The sequence below is a fragment of the Pseudonaja textilis genome, chromosome 5, assembly GCF_049901715.1.
Source record: "Pseudonaja textilis isolate UNSWEBS1 chromosome 5, rPseTex1.2, whole genome shotgun sequence".
Taxonomy (NCBI): Eukaryota; Metazoa; Chordata; class Lepidosauria; order Squamata; family Elapidae; genus Pseudonaja; species Pseudonaja textilis.
Genome location: NC_141994.1, coordinates 71941682 through 71963813, shown reverse-complemented (window position 1 = coordinate 71963813; position 22132 = coordinate 71941682). Strand labels below are relative to the sequence as shown.

At 43.3% G+C, this 22132-nt stretch overlaps 1 protein-coding gene across 1 annotated transcript in view; it reads left to right on the top strand.

The window, feature by feature from the left end:
• PLXNA4 (plexin A4) overlaps positions 1 to 22132 on the top strand; it is a 546538-nt gene that overhangs the window by 55041 nt on the left and 469365 nt on the right. The window contains exon 3 of the mRNA XM_087935355.1: positions 13814 to 13996. Within this exon, the coding sequence (XP_087791481.1) occupies positions 13814 to 13996 (183 nt within the window). The remainder of the gene's footprint in view (positions 1 to 13813; positions 13997 to 22132) is intronic.

The following is a 22132-nucleotide window of genomic DNA, read 5'->3' as shown; positions in this document are numbered from 1 at the left end:
GGGAGACCCCACTTGGAGAAGTAAACGAGAAGAAGCTGGAGGGACCCCATGCTTGAAGCTTTGGGGTGTATTTTTTTTCTTGGGGGGGGGGGTGCTGCTGTCCTCACAGAGCTCTTGACGGGTCCCTTAGGGAGTTCAGTCTAGACCTCCAATCGCCTGGCCTGCCTTGCGGCATTGCAGCTTTGCAAGATGGCCAGGCAGAGAAATGGAAAAATGGAAGGAAAAAAAGAGAGAGAAAAGGTCAAGTGATGAGAGTATCGGAGAGTTGGCATGCCGGGGGAGGGGGAGCAGCGATGCTGAGGCTATTCATAGAGGGAACTGGAGGCTATTTTAGGCATGGCGGGTCTCAGGGTCAACCCAAGAAGCAACCCAGTTGGTACAAGAAGGCCTTTGTTTGGGAATGTGGTAATGGTCTTGGATGGGTTTCATTCACTTTTGCCTTGGGGCCGAGTCCCACTTGCAGGACCCACAACTGCAGTTCCCACAGGGAGTTGGAGAATTTTCTTTCTTTCTTTCTTTCTTTCTTTCTTTCTTTCTTTCTTTCTTTCTTTCTTTCTTTCTTTCTTTCTTTCTCTCTCTCTCTCTCTCTCTCTCTCTCTCCCTTCCTTCCTTCCTTCCTTCTTTCCTTCCTTCCTTCCTCTCTCTCTCTTTCTTTCTTTTTTTCTCCCCTCTCTCCTCCCTCTTTTCCTCTTTCTTTTCCTCTCCTCTTTCCCTATTTCTTTCTTTCTATCTTTCTTTCTTTTTCTTTCCCTCTCTCTCCTCCCTCTTTCCCACTTTCTTTTTTACCCTTCCTTCCTTCCTTCCTTCCTTCCTTCCTTCCTTTCTTCCTTTCTTTCTTTCTTGATGACTGAGTTTCTTTCTTTCTTTCTTTCTTTCTTTCTTTCTTTCTTTCTTTCTTTCTTTCTTTCTTTCCTTCCTTCCTTCCTTCCTTCCTTCCTTCCTTCCTTCCTTCCTTCCTTTTCTTTCTTTGCCTCTCTCTCCTCCCTCTTTCCCTCTTTCTTTCTTTTTTTCCTCTTTCTTTCTTTCTTTCTTTCTTTCTTTCTTTTTTCCTTCCTTCCTTCCTTTCTCTCTCTTTCTCTTTCTTTCTTTCCCCCTCTCTCCTCCCTCTTCCTTCCTTCCTTCCTTCCCTCCTTCCTTCCTTCCTTCCTTCCTTCCTCTCCCACTCTCCCTCCCTTCTCTCTTTCTTCTATCTCTTTCACATAACCCTCTCAATTGCACACTTTTTCTTTCTCTCTTTATGTCTTTTTCTTCTGTTTTCTTTTGTTTCTTTCGCTTTCTTTCTTTTTCTATCATCCATCCATCTCTATTGTATATCTATCTGTCTATTTCCATCCATCTGTCTGTCTGTCTGTCTGTCTATCTATCTATCTATCTATCTATCTATCTATCTATCTATCTATCTATCATCTATCTATCTACCACTTTGATACATAACTTAGGGCGGCTAACATACCTAATACCCCTTCCTCCTCCTGGTTTCCCCACAACAACAATGCTGTTAGGCGAGCTGTGCTGAGAGAGAGAAACTGGCAGCTTTCTGTCCTTCCGTGGGTGCCCCTGATAGGGAGCTAGCTAACTTTTCGCATTGTGGAAACCCACTTTTGACTTCAGAATGTCCTACAACAAAACGTAGTGTCATCCCTGACTGCCAATGTTTATCCCTGTATCGTGTTACGACCATTTGTTTAGCGGCTATTTGAAGTTACGATAGACATCTCCCACCCCAAAAATGACACAATTTTGAAATTGTTTCTTTCTGTCTCTCTCTCTCTCACACACACACCTGCACACAGCCATTCTGAGCATTTGTCAAACAGCCTGCATATACGGCCAATTTTCAAGGCCCCACAATCACACGACCACAATTTACCCGTTTTTGTGAGAAACTGGCATTCACTTCTGGTTTCCAGCAAAAGCACTCCCCTGGAAAACACAACAGTTCACTTAACAACCTCGGTGTGATGACCTGAGTTGTGACACAAAAATAACCAAGTAATAAAAATAGAAGAAAGTCCCTTCAATGCCTCTAACTTGGTCCCAATGTCCAATTATCCCCGGCAGGATATCAAACTCTTAAAGAAAACAGTTTACGGAGGGAGTAAATGCAGTCCGCACCCAAAGTAAAGTTAATTCAAAATAAAAAACCTAACACACCACACTGAAGGAATTACTACAGCAGGAAAGGATGATTAATTGCAGACTTCTACCAGATAACACAGCAACCACAGTTGGGAGGAAGCCAAAACACAGATAATCTCTGAAAAGAATAATGCACGCTTTGCTTCCAGCAACTTTGCTATGTGCAGTTTGTCCTTTTAACCAGTCCTCCCAGCTGCAGCCTATGAAGGGGATCAGGGCCCCTTCCTCCCCCGTAGACCACACCATTCATGTTTCTCCCTTATCCGCTCTTCCCTGCGTGCCCTAGGATGAAGAGGGGATGGGCCTGGGTCTTCCTCTGAATGCCCATCCGGCCTGTGCCTTTCCCCAGTTTCCTCCACAACCATCAGAGCTACACTCCCACTCACTGTCAGCTGGGTTCCATCTCTCCCTCGGTGTCACACTCCAACAAGGGCATGACACTTGGCTTTGCTTATGACGACAGCATTGCTTTACAGCTGCTACATTTTCTTAACAACCACCACGAAACAGGTTGCAAACTTGGGTCAATCACACGGCGACCTGCTTTACAACACTCACATGAGTTACAACTGTAATTTCCAGACTCAGTTATGATGATAAATTAGGGACTAAAAAGTCTAAGGTTAACATTTAGGGCTGTTCATAGGTAAAGGTAAAGATTCCCCTCGCACCTCCGTGCTAGTTGTTTTCGGCTCTATGGGCACCGATGCTCATCTCTGTTAAAAAGCCGAAGAGCCAGCGCTGTCCGAAGATGTCTCCGTGATCCTGTGGCCGGCATGACTTAAATGCCTTCAAAGGCACTCAGAACGCTGTTCCTTTCCCACCAAAAAGGTCCCTATTTTTCTACTTGCATTTTTTTTTTTACATGTTTCTGAACTGCTAGGTTGGCAGAAGCTGGGACCAGTAACAGGAGCTCACTCTATTACGCAGCGCTAGGGATTCGAACCGCCAAACTGCTGACCTTTCTGATCGACAAGCTTAGCGTCTTAGCCACTGAGCTACTAGGGCTGTTCATAGATGTGGTCAAAAAAAAAAATTCAAGATGGTGGTCCAATGGGAACATAAAAGCTCCGCTCCTAAAGAATAGGTGGAGCTTCATTTGCAGTGTGGTGTGTCCGTCATCTTGGCTTTTTTTGACTGTGTCCCACAGGCATCGCCTCTGACAGATGCGTTACTTTCCCACAGGCCGATTGATGTTTCCTCATTTTCAGTTTTAACTTCCTTTCTCGTCTTAACAAATCGGTCCTTGCCAACAGATCCACGATCCCTGGATGAAAACAGCTCCCTCCGCACATACAAAAAATATGATTACCTTCTGTTGTGTTTTTAATTTTTTAAAAGCTCATTTATTTGTGTGCACACCATGGTGTTCAGGAGCCCAAGTTGCAATTTTGACTGGGAAACAAAATAATAATTATGCTAATTGCTCCTTGGCAGAACAAACTCTCTGCACTAGGTTTCCTGATGCGCCTGGGCTGACTCTGAGACGGGTGTGCGAATTGCACACCTGCCGATCCAGAAGTGCGGTGGTACCTGAGCGTTTTTTGTGTGAGTAGCGTTAAAGAGAGCTGGCAACCAAAGCCGCAATGACCTCTCTGCACCTCATTTCGTGTCTTTTTAATTGAAGACATCTGAAAAAGCCTGTTGTTAAATTGGAAAAGTATGACAAAATCTTTCCAACGAATGGAAATAAGCATTAAACATCGGTGAGTCTGGCATGCAGATAGTCTCTGTTTATATAGAAGTGGTTTGCCCTGTCAGTGTTGGTGGGAGCGACCAAGAACACTCCCACCAACACTGATAGAGGAAGTCAGTGTATTGTGTATTTAGATAGAGAGCAAACCCCACTCCCTTCTAGCACTGATGACGTTATCTAGTCGGGTCATGAAATGTCTGCAAGTAAACAAGCAAGCTCAGAAAGCACCAAGGACCCTACAGTCCTCCTCTTCCTCTTGCTACTCCTCTATCTCCTCTTCTTCTTCTTCTTCTTCTTCTTCTTCTTCTTCTTCTTCTTCTTCTTCTTCTTCTTCTTCTTCTTCTTCTTCTTCTTCTTCTTCTTCTTCTTCTTCTTCCTCCTCCTCCTCCTCCTCCTCCTCCTCCTCCTCCTCCTCCTCCTCCTCCTCCCCTCCTCCTCTCCACAACCCCCTCCCTTCTAGCACTCATGATGTTACATAGTTGGGTCATAAAACATCTGCAAGAAAACAACCAGAGAGCACCAAGGACCCCACAATCCTTCTCTTCCTCTTGTTATCCTCTTCCTTTTCTTCTTCCTCCTCCTCCTTCCCTTCTCCACTCCCCAAATCTCATTCTCTTGTAGCACTGATAATGTTACCTAGTTGGGTCATGAAATGTCTGCAAGAAAACAGTCAAACTCAGAGAGCACCAAGGACCCTACAGTCCTCCTCCTCCTCTTGCTACTCTATCTCTCCCTTTTCTTCTCCTCCTCCTCCTCCTCCTCCTCCTCCTCCTCCTCCTCCTCCTCCTCCTCCTCCTCCTCCTCCTCCTCCTCCCTCCTCCTCCTCCTCCTCCAACCCCCTCTAGCACTCATGATGTCAGGTCATTAAACATCTGCAAGAAAATAGCCAAGCTCAGAGAGCACCAAGGATGCCACAGTTTAACCCTGAGCTACAAATGTTCTTTTCCAGGTCCTCTTTTTGTTTGATGCAGATCAAATTCGGTCTGATCCAGAAGAGACCATACCGCTGAGAATATCCTTCATGAGGACACAGAGATCTCTGTGTCCTCATAAAGGATATTCTCAGCATATGGATGTAGGAGAAATGGTTACGGGAGAAAGGGGACCAGCATGTTAGCCAAAAGTTCATTTTCATCTTTATAAGAATGTAGGAATCCCAATGTAGTTCAGCATTTTGTCTTCTGCAATGGCCAATCAGATGCTTCTGAGGTGATTACAAGCAGGAGATACCCAAGATAAGAGAGACGGCGCCTTTCCGGTGTGTTCTTTGTCACCCTTTCTATAAAGTTAGCATTAAAGTAGCCCCTAATTATCTCCATCCCCACCAAATTTCTCCCCCTACCCCGCATTGTATCCATGCTCTCATTCCTTACCGACTTCCACATCTTGGATGAGAGCTTTCTACGGCTTGGCACAGAAACACTCAAACATCATGTCCTTTTTCTCTGATATTGGCACGAGCCTTTTTCACCGTCTTTTTTGTCTATTAATTGGGTCACGTTTACCATTCATCAATGAGCGTTCATCAATGTTGGCCGTATCCATTTCATTGTTTTGAGGTTATATATCCGCATCCTGGTTCCATTTTGGTTCAAGGAAAGCCTAGCTTCCTTGTACAGATTTATTTATTTGATTTTATTTATTTGATTTGTCAGTTGCTTACAAGGTAATAGGTATAAGTATAAACATGAGTAAGAATATAAGAAATAGATATGAACAAATGGGGACAATAGGACAAGGACGGTAGGCAGGATGGTGCCCTTATGCACGCTCCCTTACAGTCTTCTAGGGAATGTGTATTCCCTCCCTTCCTTTCTCTCCTCCCTCCATTCTTTTATCTCCTTCTTTCCCTCCCTCCTTCCTTCCTTCCTTCCTTCCTTCCTTCCTTCCTTCCTTCCTTCCTTCCTTCCTTCCTTCCTTCTTTTATTTTTATTTATTTGATTTGTCAATCACTTACAAGATAATAGGTATAAGTATAAACATGAGTAAGAATACAGGAAATAGGTACGAATAAATGGGGACAGTAGGACAGGGACGGGAGGCACGATGGTGCACTTATGCACACCCCCTTACAGGTCTCTTAGGAACGGGGTGAGGTCAACAGTGGATAGTTTGAGGTTAAAGGAGTGGAGGTTAGAGGATGCAATAACAGAGTCAGGTAGTGCATTCCAGGCATTGACCACTCGGTTGCTGAAGTTGTACTTTCTGCAATCAAGTTTGGAGTGGTTTACATTGAGTTTGTATCTGTTGTGTGCTCTTGTATGGTTGAGGTTGAAGCTGAAGTAGTCATTGACTGGTAGGACATTGTAGCAGATAATTTTGTGTACTACGCTGAAGTCCAACCATAGGCGGTGTAGTTCAAGATTGTCCAAGCCCCAAATCTCAAGCCTGGTGATATAGGGCAGTGGCCCCCAACCTTTTTTTGTGCCACGACCTGGTACCGGCATCACAAAATGATCCGCAGCCCAGTACCGGCATCACCACGCATGACAAGGCAAGGCGAGCCGAGTGACCGGCCAGCCAGCCGTCCCCCGCTTCTCCCCGCCACCTTCAACTCCTCCTTTGTACCTTTGTCAATGGGCTTCGCTTTGGGATGGCTTTGGGACGGTCGCTCGGCTCGCCTTGCCTTGGGTGCTGAAAGAATCCTCGCGCCTTAGTTTCGTTCAAAGCTGCCGCCCCCCCTTCGATGAAACTAAGGCACGAGGATTCCTTCAGGACCCAAACGCCGCTTTCCAACCAGAAAAGCTCACCCGGAAGCACTTTCTCGTCAAAAAAGATGGTGGCGCCCAGCAAACCGGCGGCCCGGTAGGAAATGTTCCACGGACCGGTACCGGTCCACGGCCCGGTGGTTGGGGACCCGTGATATAGGGTATTCTGTTGTGAGCAGAGGAGTGTAATATTCTTCTCGTAAAATACTTCTGGACTCCTTCAATTGTATTTATGTCTGATATATGGTGTGGATTCCAGATGGATGAGCTGTATTGGTCGAGTATTGGTCTAGCAAAGGTTTTGTATGCCCTAGTTAGCAATTTAGTATTTCCAGAGGAGAAACTTCATAAGATTGGATTTACAACTCTTTTACCACGGTAGGAAAAAAGATGTTGAGACTCTAGAAAGAGTGGAGAGAAGAACAACAAAGTTGATTAGGACACTGGAGGCTAAAACATAGGATGATGGTTACAGGAACTGGGTGCGTCTAGTCTAATAAAGAGAAGGACTATAGAGTGACATGATAACTGTCTTCCAATATTTGAGGGTCTGTCACTGAGAAGAGGAGGATGATCTATTCGTTCAAAGCACCTGAAGGCAGGACAAGAAGCAACGGATGGAAACTAATCAAGAAGAGAAGCAACTTAGAACTACGGAGAAATTTCCTGACAGTGAAGACAATTAATCAATGGATCAGCTTGTAGATGCTCCAACACTGGATGTGTGATGACTCGGAGTGTAACACAAATGTAACAAAATCCAAAGTGTAAATAAAAGTCCTTTAATGCCTCCAACTTGGCCCCACTGTTCAATAATACTCAGTTGGAGATAAAACTTACTCAAAGATAGTCTTCAAAAGAAAGCAATACAGTTTGAACTTAATGAGCAGATAGAGGTGAAATAAAAAACCAAAGAAACTACAATGAAGAAATTTCCACAACGGACCAGGATAAGTAATTATCAAATTTAAGGAGATAACAAGGCATAATCTGTTGGAAGGACGCCAACCAAGATAACTTCAGCCCAAAATAAAACACGCTTTGCTTCTGGCAATGCTGTGTTTTAACCGTCTCTCTTATATACTAGTCTCCCCAGCTGCTACCAATGAGGGGGATCATGGCCGCTTCCTCTCTCGTAAGCCAAGTTGTTTCCTTCTCCATTCCTCCTTGTGTGTCCTATGATGCAGAGGGGATGGGCCTGGTTCTTCCTCTGACTGCCCAGCTGGCCTCTGCCCTTCCCCAGCCTCCTCCACAACCTCCGGAGCTACACCTTCACTCCCCGTTGGCTATTCCTCCTCTCCCTCAGAGTCCGACTCTACCAAGGGCATGACAGGATGTTTTCAAGAAGAGATTGGATAGTTGTTGGTCCAGAATGGCATAGGGTCTCCTGATCCAGCAGGAGGTTGGACTAGAACATCTCCAACATCTCTGATTCCAGATTTTGTATCCCAGCATCTAACAAAGCTAACCTCTCTACCAATGTCCAGTGTCTCATTTACATATTGAACATGGTTTGCTAGGTCTCTGTACCTCAACCTTGATCACCTGAAGATGTGTAGACTTCAACTCCCAGAACTCCCCAGCCAGCTCAAGCAAGCACTCATGATACATTAGCAACTGGCTGGGGAATTCTGGGAATTGAAGCCCACACGTCTTCACGGGGTCAAGGTTGAGACACCCTGGTCTGGGTGTCCATGGAACAAGTAGCTACCCTGGCATTCTTCACCTTCCATCTGCTAATTAGTACTTTGAGGTTGTCCTCTGGGACTTAGAATAGAATAACAGAGTTGGAAGGGACCTTGGAGGTCTTCTAGTCCAACCCCCTTCCTAGGCAGGATATCTACACCACTTCAGACAAATGGCTGTCCAGCATCTTTTTAAAATCTTCCAGTGTTGGAGCATTCACAACTTCTGGAGGGCAAGTTGTTTCACTGGTTAATTGTTCTCATTGTCAGGAAATTCCTCCTTGGTTCTAGGCTGTTTCTCTCCTCGATGCGTTTCCACCTGTTGCTTCTTGTCCTGCCTTCAGTTGCTTTGGAGAATAGCTTGACTCCCTCTTCTTTGGGGCAGCCCCTGAGATATTGGAACACTACTATCACGTCTCTCTTAGACCCTCTTTTTTTCATTAGACTAGACATACCCAGTTCCTGCAACCGTTCTTCATACGTTTTAGCCTTGTTTAACATTGCTAAGATTCTTTGTGCCAACAAGAACTTGTGAGTACCAGCTCCTCTCTTGCATTATCCATAGATTGTTTAGATCAGGATCTCCAAATCTGTCCACTTTAAGACTTGTCAGCATGTCTAACTGAGGAATTCTGGGAGTTGAAGTCCACAAGTCTTAAAAGTGGCCAAGTTTGGAGAGCCCTGATCTAGATGGAAACCGATGCCTATAAATTTTGCATTGGGTAGATCAATTTCCATGTATTCTACCTGTTCGGCATAAGCCCTTCTATTTGTGTTTCTAATTATCCAATCACTCAAAACCAAGAGTCCTCAGCTCCCTGGAAGAACATAATTAGTATAATTAGTACCAGAAGATGGGTGTGTTCCTCTCTCCAACATTGCATCTTCCTTAAGCACATACCCTCAACATGATGTTATTCTTCTCAAAAGACTCTCTTCTCCTACCAAGCCACAGGAGCCATCATCTCTGCTGTTAGAAGAAGCTGTCCCAGCCTAGACTTAGAGAGTCTTGCTAAACATCTACAACTTGGCTACTATTTCAAGGAGATAAGTGCCTTCCGAAATGCCATGTGCTGCCCCACACCCACACTTAACAAGGGTTTATTAATGTTCCCCAGCAATTCCCCTCACCCAAAACCCAGGACTGTCCCAATTAAGTCCAGCCAAAAGCAGGCCAATGCTGGTCCACAGAGCAAGGGCCCAATGAGTCCACAGGGCAAAGTTTCCCAAAGAAGACAAATCCACCGGGCAACATTAATTCCATAACACGAAGAAAAGTCATCACGAGCCAAGAATTCATAGCATATCCTCAGAAGCCCATGAATTATTCTCCAAGGCAAATCCTTGTAATTCCACACTCAATGAAGTAGAGTGGAAAGATCAAGGAAAGTCTTGATACCACTCTATAAAGCCTTAGTAAGGCCATACCCAGAGTACTGCATCCAGTTTTGGTCACCACACTATAAAAAAGATGTTGAGACTCTAGAAAGAGTTCAGAGAAGAGCAACCAGGATGATTAGGGGACTGGGGGCTAAAACGTACAATGAACAGTTACAGGAACTGGGCATGCCCAGTTCCTGCAACCGTTCTTCATGTTAGCTGTACATAATTACCTGTACAAGGCCAAACGGAGCAGGAAGTCAACACAGAGCTTCAGGCTTCAAACCGACCAGTATGAACAAAGTGAACAAAGTTGCTTCCTGTCCCTTTGCTCCTTCTTTCTGTCTTATGGGAGAGGCCAATCATCTCCAAGCCTTATGCCTGAGTCGCCCCTTTTGTCTTAGCTGTTCTTGCCTTCTGACAGCTCTGTGCAAGCACACACTGGGAACAGGCTCCCCCTGTTCCTCTGCCTCACTGCTGTCAGATTCTGGAGGCTCCAGACTCAGCACATAACTCTCAGATGGTCCCGGCTCCATATCTGTGTCAGACGCAGATCCCTCGTCGGAGCCCTCCCCAGACTCCAGGACTGGCCCATGTTCCTCCCCACTGTCCAACTCTGCTGCCAGCTCCACAAGCCGCTGGCAGACCACAACACTTACAATTGGTAGAAAGTCTGGTTTCAAACCACGGCAATGGATTGATATAAATTAGATAGACTTTTGTACCGTTGATATATTCAAGACCTCTGGGCTAATGAATGCATTTCCTCCTAGGAGAAATAGCAAAAAATCAATAACCACCTTGCTGTTTTTATTTATGACATGCAAACTATGCCAAAGGCCAGTTGGAAACACCAGAGAGTAAAAACTTTTGGCCTGTAAGAAATGCAATTCCCGCCCCCCTTTTAGGAAATTAGATATTTTATAATGCACAGAGTAGATGATATTTTTTGCCTGGAGCCATGTGTTGGAAAGCGTGATTGTAGCAAAGACAGGCATTGAAGTTTGTGGTGCATTAAGAATCTGCAGGTCTCTTTGGAAACCTGACACTGATCCTTTGATCTGGGGCTGGTATGTGGGCCCATGAGTTTGTGTAATAAAACAAGAAAAGGAACCTAAATAGCCCCGGACATGAAAGCCAATAAATTTGAGGAACTTTCCTGCCTAAATTAAATCTGAATAAAAGTCTCTTAGCTTCAAGGTTAAAGTTCCCCAGTTGGGACTTGTAGATGTATAATAACCCATAAAAGTCTTTGCATGATTGACGTGTGAAGGTCAAGCATAACCCAATTCTAAATGCCATTTTCTCATCTGCTTTCCCTTATGGGGCTGGAGGTGTCTGTTTGGATAAAGCTAGTAGGCACCCTTATTAAGCTTAATTTTTTACCAATAAAGGATCATAGATGTATCCTTAAAAACCCCAGAAATTTGATTTCAAGGAGATGTTACTTAATATTTTTGGGTGTTTGATACAGATGTTGTTATAGCCCATGTCTGTCTGTCTCCTTCCTTCCTTCCTTCCTTCCTTCCTTCCTTCCTTCCTTCCTTCCTTCCTTCCTTCCTTCCTTCCTTCTTCCCTCCCTCCCTCTCCAATACTTACTTACTTACTTACTTTCTTTCCTTTCTTTCTTTCTTTCTTTCTTTCTTTCTTTCTTTCTTTCTTTCTTTCTTTCTTTCTTTCTTTCTTTCTTTCTTTCTTTCTTTCTTTCTCTTCCTTCCTTCCTTTCCCCCTTCCTTCCCCCTACTTCCTTCCCCTCCCTCTCCAATACACTCTCAATTTCACTCTTTCTTTCTTTCTTTCTTTCTTTCTTTCTTTCTTTCTTTCTTTCTTTCTTTCTTTCTTTCTTTCTTTCTTTCCTTCCTTCCTTCCTTCCTTCCTTCCTTCCTTCCTTCCTTCCTTCCTTCCTTCCTTCCCCTCCTTCCTTCTTCTTCCTCCCTCCCTCTCCAATACTTACTTTCTTTCTTTCTTTCTTTCTTTCTTTCTTTCTTCTTCCTTCCTTCCTTCCTTTCCCCCTTCCTTCCCCCACTTCCTTCCCCTCCCCCTCTCCAATACACTCTCAATTTCTTTCTTTCTTTCTTTCTTTCTTTCTTTCTTTCTTTCTTTCTTTCTTTCTTTCTTTCTTTCTTTCTTTCTTTCTTTCTTTCTTTTCCTTCCTTCCTTCCTTCCTTCCTTCCTTCCTTCCTTCCTTCCTTCCTTTTCTCCCTCTCCCTCTCCCCTCTCTCTTTCTCTCTTTTCCTTACTTTCTGTTTCCTTTCTCTTTCTGTCTTTTTCTGACTTGTTTTCTGTTCTAGAAGCTGAAATAAGCTAAAGACTAGTTTTATTACCAGAGGGAAAAGAAAAGGAAAAGTACAAATCTCTTTATTAGTATTTCTCGTGAAAATCATGGATTTAGTTATCTGAAGATGTATGTTTAAAGCAGGTCTTAGCAGCAGTGGAGGCATATGGCAACATTTGCTTCAGGCACAGACGCCATCTTGTCTGGCTCCTCAAATACTACTATTGGGCCAAGTTTTTTTTTTTTAAAAAAAGCTTTGTGCACCAGACATTGCTGTGAGGTGGGCATCGGTATAAATTATTCAAATATATAAATAATTAAGCAGATACGTTGTTTTACTGATTTGTGTAGGAGAAAGAGTGGCAGAACCTAGAGGGTGGAGTGAAGAGAGGGATCAGCCTAGAATCCCTACGTAGCCGCAAACAAAATCCAACCCTCCTTGAGTGCCGTTAACCCTTATCTTAATTCTAACCAGGTGCTAATTGTTAGTTGAGAAGATTCCTGTACAGAGACTTTTAGCAATAAATCAGTTAATTGAACATGTGTGAACCTGGTTTTTCATGCCTGACAGTTTGTGCATATTCATAAGGAAAAAGGGTACCATGATATTAATCCCTGCCTGGCCTTAACAGAATAATAGAGTTGGAGAGGACCTTGGAGGTCTTCTAGTCCAACCCACTGCCCATGCAGGAAACCCTGCACCGCTTGAGACAAATGGTTATCCAACATCTTTTTAAAAACTTCCAGTGTTGGAGCGTTCACAACTTCTGAAGGCAAGTTGTTCCACTGATTAATTGTTCTCACTGTTAGGAAATTTCTCCTTAGTTCTAAGTTGTTTCTCTCCTTGATTAGTTTCCACCTATTGTTTTTTGTTCTACCTTCAGGTATTTTAGAGAATAGTGTTTTGACCTAGGCTTCTCAAAATCACGAAGCCGATTCTTCATCCCAGTAAAACCCCTTTTATTTTGTTTTTAAGTGAAGTTCTCTCCAGCAAAATCCCGGCCAACAGTCTTTCAAGAGAATTCACAACTACAGACTTTTATCAGCCTTGGAGAGTTGCCAGGCTGATATCTTCCAAACGCCATTCTGTAGCAGACAATACCTGGCAAAAAATCAGGAAAAGATCTTCACGCTAATGAATTGAACTAATTGTCTCCTGCAAACCCCACTCCCCTTTCACTGCACTTTATTCGCTATGGAAGGGGCCATTAGTTAGTTAGTTAATTTACTTTATTGTCATTGCACCTTGTACAACAAAATCATATACCATCTTCACCATTCACTGTCCACCTGAGGCTTTACTCCCAAGTCGACCCTTGTTCCTTAACTGTTTTCTTCTCCTGGCAGCTCTGTGCATGCGCACACTGGGAACAGGCTCCAGCTGTTCTTCTTCCCCACTGATGTCTGACTCTGAAGGCAGCTAATAACTGTTGGACAGCCCTGGCCCCATCTCTGCCTCCCATGCAAAGCCCTCGTCAGAGCCTTCCCCAGACTCCAGGACTGGCCCATGTTCCTCCCCAACCTCCTCACTGTCCGAATCTGCTGCCAGCTCTGCTGGCTGCTGGTGGGTCACAACAAATAGGTTGACCCCTTCTTCATTGTGGCAGCCCCTTAGATATCGGAAGACTGCTATCATGTCACCCCTAGTCCTTCTTTTTACTAGACTAGAGACGTACCCAATTCCTGCGACCAATTTTTCATTTGTTAAATAGCATGTGATGGGATACTAGCAGGAGAACCCATGTGCTGACATCGAGATGACCAGAGTTTTGATCAGTTTCTTAGAACCGAATAGATCTATTTCCTTTAAACGTCTTGGACATAACATAACTTGGTCCAGATTCGTTCATGTTCTCTGGGTAAGTGTTGACAAGACCTAGAATACTCACATAACATGGTTTGTACTTCCTTCCTTTCCTTTGTGTCTCAGCTATTAACCATCGATGACAACTTCTGCGGTCTGGATATGAATGCCCCTCTTGGAGTGTCCGAGATGGTACGAGGACTGCCCATCTTCACCGAAGATCAGGACAGGATGACATCGGTCATCGCCTACATCTATAAGAACCATTCGTTGGCCTTCGTGGGTACCAAAAGTGGCAATTTAAAGAAGGTAGGACTGGATTTTCTGAAGTCATTGTCGCGTGCCGCAGGTTTGAATTTGTTAATGGTCTTGATCGATGGAAGGACGAGCTTCTGATTTCCAAGGATTGCTGTAGTTTTGGTGAAGCTTTGCTACTGGTTTGAGGAGAAACTTGTCTTGTGTAAATCGATCAATCTGAGAATGAGAGGCCTTGAGATCTGCCTAGCTAGCTACCGTGTTTCTCACAGAACAAGGCCGGGCCTTATTTTCTTTTTGACCCCTGAAAAAAACGGCTAGGCCGTCTTTTCGGGGGTGACTTAATTTCCTCCCCCACCTAGAGCAGCCCATATGCACGTACCTCGCCGCGAGGCCGCTTCTATCGACAGATGAAAGCTCCCTTGAAGGCAGAGTCCCCAGCCGCTTCAGGGCGTGGCGTGGCTACCCGTGTCCCCTCGCTTTCAGGCAGTCTCTTTTGGGCAATGGAAGCTCCCCAAGTGCAGTTACCAGCCACTTCGATCGGCGGTAGAAGCATCCTCGGGCGAGCGCACACAGACACTCCCCTCGCCGCAGGCTGCTTCTATCGGCAGATGAAAGCTGCCTTGAAGGCAGAGTCCCCAGCCTCTTTGGGGCGTGGCGTGGCTGCCTGTGTCCCCTCGCTTTTAGGTAGTGTCTTTCGGGCGATGGAAGCTCCCCAAGTACAGTCACCAGCCACTTCAATTGGCTGGTAGAAGCGGCCTCGCGGCGAGGGGAGTGTGTGTGTGTGCGCTCGCCCGAGGCCGCTTCTACCAGCCGATCGAAGTGGCTGGTGACTGCACTGGGAGCTTCCATCGCCCGAAAGAGACTGCCCTAAAGGCGAGGGGACACGGGCAGCCACGCCACACCCTGAAGCGGCTGGGGACTCTGCCTTTGGGGAGCTTCTTTTGGCTATCGGGTATTCTAGCCTCGGCTACCTGCAGGGCACTCCTAAAGGCAAGTTTTCTCCCCACCCCTCACCCCCGCCCTTCCCCCCCATTTCTCTTGACCTCGTGTAGTTCTAACGAACGACGTGAGAAATGGCGGCAAAACGCATGGTTTAAATAGGCCTAAATTTTTGAGGGGCGGGGCTTAATTGCACCTCATGCCTAGAAATCATGCTGGGCCTTCCTGTTGGTGGAGGCCGTATTGTCGGAGAAACACGGTAGCTTCTGGATTAGGCATTTGTGGTTTGGAATTGTGGTGTTTAAATCAACATGGAACATAACTGGAGTTATGGGACAAGTAAATTTTATTCCCATTTTTTCCCCAGAATATGGAAAGGAAGCTGATCTTATCAAAGATGGTATTTGTATTTATTATAAGAGTCATGGTTGTACATTTGGAAAAATTAATCTAAAGTTTAGTGGGCCAGTTAAGACTTCACAAATTGTCTGTTGTTTAAGTTGTGTCTATGCTCAGCACATACATATATTGTGGCCCACAAGAGTGCATTTATTGATGCTTTAAGAATTTCTTTATTGATTATCCAAGAGTTTCTTTATTGATTATCCAAGAAAGTAAAACTCAACTTTTTTCACTTTGGATTTATTGAATAGTCAATGTGATGTGATCTCATTAGAAGCCTGTTTTTCGGTTTTGGTTTCTATTGTGCATCGTTCACAGAGCGGGCAGCTCATTGTTGGCTGAAATATGTGGTTTTAGACTCTTACAAGAATGGAATATTTGCATTGTGGACTCGGAGGTAGGATTGAAAAAGGCATTTGACTCTGGTGAATTTTGATAGTTTTGATTGTCTCTCAAGATCTATTGGAGATGACCTTCTAATGGAGAGAAACTGGCCTAGTGTGTTAATTGCCAGAGTTTAACTGTCTGCTCATTTATTCTACCCCTGTATGAGTACATACTTAGTTCTTGTTAATATATTCTAATCCTAAATGTAAAATTCTCTTGGGAGGAACTGAAGAGTAAATTTTTGCCACACAGTGAGAACCCAACTGGATCTTGTAATGGTTTCTTGTCAATTAAAATATAATTTTGAAACTTGCAGCCTGCTTTTAATAGCCTGGATCTCTCTGGATGTACCACTCTACAATCCTTACATTCTTCCACTCACTGAGAATTATGAGAGAAATAAGATAATATATACCGTATGTCTATAAAAGATGCCATAGAGGGTTCGGTTGGTAATTCGGTCTTTTTTGAATAAAGTTAAATCATTGTGTCTTAAGAATAGGTCACCCGAAAGACGATTAATTTATACATAAAAGGAAATGTTATATTGTGTTCTCGGATTTTGGACTTAGGACATTCCTGGGCATTGATCCATGTGAAGTTGTGTTCTTTCTTTGGTTTGCATATTCTAAGAGTAGCCTTTGTCCTGTAGTCAACATTAAAAACATGTCTATTTCTCTTAAATGTATGAAATTATTCTTTATGAACTGGGTTTTTTTTAGTGTGTTAGAAATGCTAAACGCAGTGTTCCACGAGGAAGCAACTTTTAAATCTCCGTGGATGCATTTTCATCTTTGAAAACAGGTCATGGTATCTCGATGGGCATCACAAAACATCCATTAAATGACAAAAAATGTGGTTTTTGTGTCCACTATTTGCCTAAAGTGCCAGAATACTCTTTATTATCTCCTATAATTTCTGAGAAGGTGTGGACAGACTTGCAACCAAATTACAGATTTCATTGCTTCTTTCTAACAACAGCTTGGGGAATCTATCTGGGCCTGAAAGCTCTCTGGAAAATAAAAATAATGATGCTTTGTTGTTTGTTGTAAACCACCTTCTTATTTAATCTTGAAAATGAGAGAATCTTAAATCAAATTGAGCAGCCCCAAAAGGCTGGGTTTTGTATTCTTATTGACTTGCCTTAGCACTATCTCCTAAATGTTTGGGTTTCCTCCCTCAATATTTTGTCTTCTCTCTAGTTTAGAAAACACAAGATATTGAAGAATCCTTTTTTAAATTTTGTTTTGAAATGATTCCCTTTCTCTTTACCCCTTTCCCAATCCCTTCAAGTTGATAATTTCGCTGCGGGAAGATATAAATAATAGTTCTGAGTTTAGCTCATTGCTATTCCAAACTCATCTCATTGGCAAGGATCTTAGAAGTGCAAAGTGAGGGGAAAAAATAACTTCCTGCTGGAGTAAATTACTTGTTCTGTGTCATCATCTTCAGCAGGTTTAAACAAAACCCACACCCCAGCGTAGAATACAGGTTGTCCTTGACTTACGACCCCAATTGAGGCCAAAATTTCTGCTGTTAAGTGAGACATTTTGTCATGTGGAATTTTGCCTCATTTCACAACCTTCTTTGTCACAGTTGTTAAGTGAATCACCACAGTTAATAAGCAGATTAAAACAGATTAAACAGATACTCAGAGTGGGAAGGGACCTCGTAGGTCATCTAGTCCAACCCCCTGCCCAAGCAGGAGACCCTACACCATTTCTGACAGATGGCAGTCCAGTCTCTTCTTGAAAGCTTCCAGGGGTGAAGCTCCCACAATTTCTGAAGGCAAGCTGTTGATTGTTCTCACTGTCGGAAACAAAAGGACAGGGATGGTAGGCACGTTGGTGCGCTTATGCACGCCCCATACAGACCTCTTAGATCAATAGTAGACAGTCTAAGGTTGAAGTTTTGGGAGTTTTGGGAAGAAACCATGGAGTCAGGTAGAGTATTCCAGACATTGACCACTCTGTTGCAGAAGTCGTATTTCCTGCAATCAAGTTTACCTTGAGTTTCTATCTATTGTGTGCTCTTGTATTGTTATGGTTGAAGCTGAAGTATTCATTGATTTAGAGCTAACACTTGCAGGAACTGGGCCTGACTAGTCTGGTGAAGAGAAGGACCAGGGGAGACATGATAGTGCTCTTCCAATATTTGAGGGGCTGCCACAGAGAGGAGGGAGGGGGTCAAGCTATTTTCCAAAGCACCTGAAGGCCAGAGAAGGAATAATGGATGGAAACTGAACAAGGAGAGATTCAACCTGGAAATAAGGAGAAACTTTCTGACGGTGAGAACAATCAACCCATGGAACAGAAGTTGCCCTTGGAAGTTGTGGGAGCGCCATCACTTGAGACTTTCAAGAAGAGATTGGACTGCCATTTGTCAGAAATGGTGTAGGGTCTCCCGCTTGGGTGGGGGTTGGACTAGATGACCTACAAGGTCCCTTCCAACTCTGATTATCTGTTCTCTGTTATTTAAAACGCACTGCGCATGCGCTCACCGAACCAGTTGTTACACTGGTTGAATCCCACCACTGGTTAACATGCGGCACCTTTACACATTCAGTTCGTAGGACTTTTTCCCCTGGTCAGGCCATCGGCCTGGCACAGAAAAAGGATGAGTTAGTTAATTTAATGGTCCTTTCCTGGAATCGATTGTCCAGTCTTAAATATTTTACCTGGTAACCATCATGTGAGAAAAGTAGTCTTTTTTTGGCAGGTTGAAGGCTTCAAGAGCAGATGTTCTCTGTAAGGCCTTTTCCTTCCCTTCTGTCTTTGCAAAAATGTAGGGCACGGTCGCATTCCCAAATAAACTTTAATCACTTTGGAAATGATTGGGGCTCAGTATAGTTGAGTTTAGGGGCAAAGCATGATGTATCCCTCAGTTGGCCCAAAAGTGGACATACCTCTTCTAAAGTCATTTAGCAAGTTGATTTCATTCTTACTTAACAAGCTTTTGCAAAAAATACCTCCTGTTATTTGTTTATTGCAAGATACGGCATCATTTTAAGCTGAAAATCTGAATTATAACATTGAAACGCGCTCCAGGGTGGGTTTATGCAATGATTTTAACCCAATTGCTGAATTATCCTCTTTGGGGGAACTTAAACAAATACGTTGAGCCAAAACAGACTTAAAACGGACTGAGTTTATTCCTGGAAAAATGCAACCTATAAATGAATCGTGAATCACTGTGGCTCAAAATTTGTTTTCTGCAGAAGTGCTAACAGTTCATCAAAAAAAAAAAAATCTTTGTGGTGTCACTTCAACTGGGGAGCAGGGACCAAAAATAACAAAAGGCAGTGGAAATTGTTGGCATGTTTACTGATTTTTAGAAACTTACAGCATCTGGGCAACTTTAGATCACTTCGGCAAGCGATTTGGCTGCAGGAAAGATTTGAGGAATTGCAAAGGAAGCTGTGGCCAGAGCAATAAAAAAAACACATTGACTAATTGCGCTGGGAAATGTTGCTGTATCATAAATTTAAATGTAATGAAATGTGACTTCATACAGTGATTGTAGCGCCTGGACCGGAGTTCATTAAGTGGCTCGAGACAAGCCAACACGAAACTAGAAATATGGACCTATCCACTGGTTTATTGTAAAGATTGCAAGATAATGTATGCAAAGTACTTGCATACTCTATAACGTGCCATATAAATTATTATTATTGTCATTGTTATTATTGTTCCAGTGATGTATTTCCGTTTCCATGTTGTCTTTCGCCTTGTCGACTCTTGGCTGTGGTCAGGTTTAAAAAACACACCGATTTTTTATATTTCCTCTTCCCCTTGCAGTTTTAGAATTGATGGATGTTCGTTATTTATGTGTTTTATATAAAGTTGATACGGATCGTATTTCAAACTCCTGAGGTGTCCTCTTTGCGAAGCTGTTCCAAGCTACCCAGAAGCATAAAACAACCTCCGTTGGTTGATAAACAAATGTCATCCATGTCAAAGGGATTTTTTCCAGTGACACATGCAATTGAAGTAAAATATTGTGCTTTACAAGAGTATATTATTAAAATGAAAATGCAGAGTGCATTGTGAGTCTGCAGAGGTAACCAAGACAACAAAGGCTGAGAAAGCTGGAATGGAGAAGAACGGGGAGTAAAAGAATGGAGTAGAGAGATTAAAAACACTCCTCCGTGTTCTCTGCGGAAAGGATTTAGAGGTGGTCCTTGACTTAGGACCACAACTGAGACCCAAATTTCTGTAGCTAAGCAAGACAGTTGTTGTGAACTTTACGACTTTTCTTGCCATAGTTGTTAAGTGAATCATTGCAATTGTTAAGTTAATCATACGGTTGTTAAGTGGCTTCCTCTTGACTTTGCTGGTTGGAAGGTCGGAAAAGAGGATCGCGTGATTCGGGGACACTGCAACCCATCATGAGTCAGTTGCCAAGCACCTAAATTTTGATCGTGTGACCATGGGGATGCTGCAAAGTGTGAAAAACAGTCATAAGTTACTTTTTTTTCAGTGCTGTTGTAACTTTAAATGGTCTCTAAATGAATGGTTGTAAGTTGAGGAATACCTGTATTGTGCTCCTTGATTCAAGTCTTTCCTCTGCTTACAACTGATGGCCACAAGGTACCCGTGTTTTCCTGAAAATAAGACCATGTTTTATATTAATTTTTGCTCCAAAAGATGCATTAGGGTTTATTTTCCAGTTAGGTCTTATTTTACTGGGTATCTGGTGTGAATGCTTTTTGTGTTGGAGTTGCAGAAACCCCATGTCAACGGTCTTTAAGAAGGTGACATCCCATCTGGGGAAGGATAGTGTGTAGGATGGAATCAGAATTGCGTAAATGACAGGTTCTGTTTGAAGGGCCACCCGGTCTTGGTGCCCACAGTTCTGAGAGATTTATGAATTAGATTTTTTTCTCATACTTTTGTTTCCTTTTAAGCTATTCAAAGGAGTGAGCAGACATATTACCTCTTCCTCCTCCTTTCCTCATAACAACAACCCCATAAGCTGAGTTGGACAGAGGGAGTCAGCTCAAGTCACCCAGCAGACTTTCATGCCTCAGACAAGACTAGAACTCACAGTTTCCTAGTGATTGGTCCAAAGTCATCAGCTGGCTTTCATGCTTAAGGCGGGATTGGAACTCACAGTCTCCTGATGATTGGCCTAAGTTATCCAGCTGACTTTCATGCCTAAGGCAGGACTAGAATGCACAGTCTCCTGGTGATTGGCCCAAAGTCACCCAGCAGTTTTCATGCCTAAGACGAGACTAGAACTCACAGTTTCCTAGTGATTGGCCCAAAGTCATCAGCTGACTTTCATGGTTAAGACGAGACTAGAACTCACAATCTCCTGGTGATTGGCCTAAGTCACCAAGATGGTTTTCATGCCTGAGACGAAACTAGAACTCACAGTCTCTTGGTGATTGGCCCCAAATCACCCAGTTGGCTTATATGCTTAAGGCCAAATGAGCAATCAAATTATATTAGCCAAAAAGGCATTAAGAGTTGTTAACCTAATCCTACGTAGCTTTTTCTCTGGTAATATTACACTAATAAATAGAGCATGCAAAACATTTGCTAGACCAATACTCGAATACAGCTCATCAGTCTGGAACCCACATTACGTATTGGATATTAACACAATTGAGAAAGTCCAGAAATATTTCACAAGAAGAGTTCTCCACTCCTCTATTCGTTGCAGAAGACCTTATGCCACCAGACTCGAAATTCTAGACCTAGAAAACCTAGAACTACTCCATCTTCGGTCCGATCTAAGTACAGTATATAAAATCATACATTGTAATGTCCTACCTGTCAATGAATACTTCAACTTCAACCATAACAACACAAGAGCAAACAATAGATACAAACTCAAGGTTAATCGCACCAAACTAGATTGCAGGAAATATGACTTCAGCCACAGAGTGGTCAATGTCTGGAATACTCTACCTGACTCTGTGGTTTCTTCCCCAAACCCCAAAAGGTTTAACCTTAGACTGTCTACAATTGACCTCACCCCTTTAATAAGAGGTCTGTAGGGGGCGTGCATAAGCACACCAACGTGCCTACCGTCCCTGTCCTATTGTTTCTTTTATTTATTTTTTCTCATATGTATCCATGTATTCATAGCTATGTTTTTACTTATACCTATTATCTCGTAAGCAATTGACAAAATAAATAAATAAAAAATAAATTTAATAAATAAAACAACTGCATTGACGGAGCCATGAAATCACCAAGGGCTGAGCTTCTTTTGATTGTTGGTCACATCCATTTTCATTGCTTGATTGGCAAACATGGGACAGTCTGTTCAGTGTACAATGCTATTCAATCAAAGTTAAGCTTCCTCTCCTTTTCTCCGTGACCCGTAACAAATTCTCCTTGACTACTGCTTGAGTGGATGTCCACCAAAGGCCTGAGTACTTTGCATTAACATGTTCAACATGTAGCCTTGGGTCATTCCCATGTTCGTGATTTATGGTGTTCTTCTAGC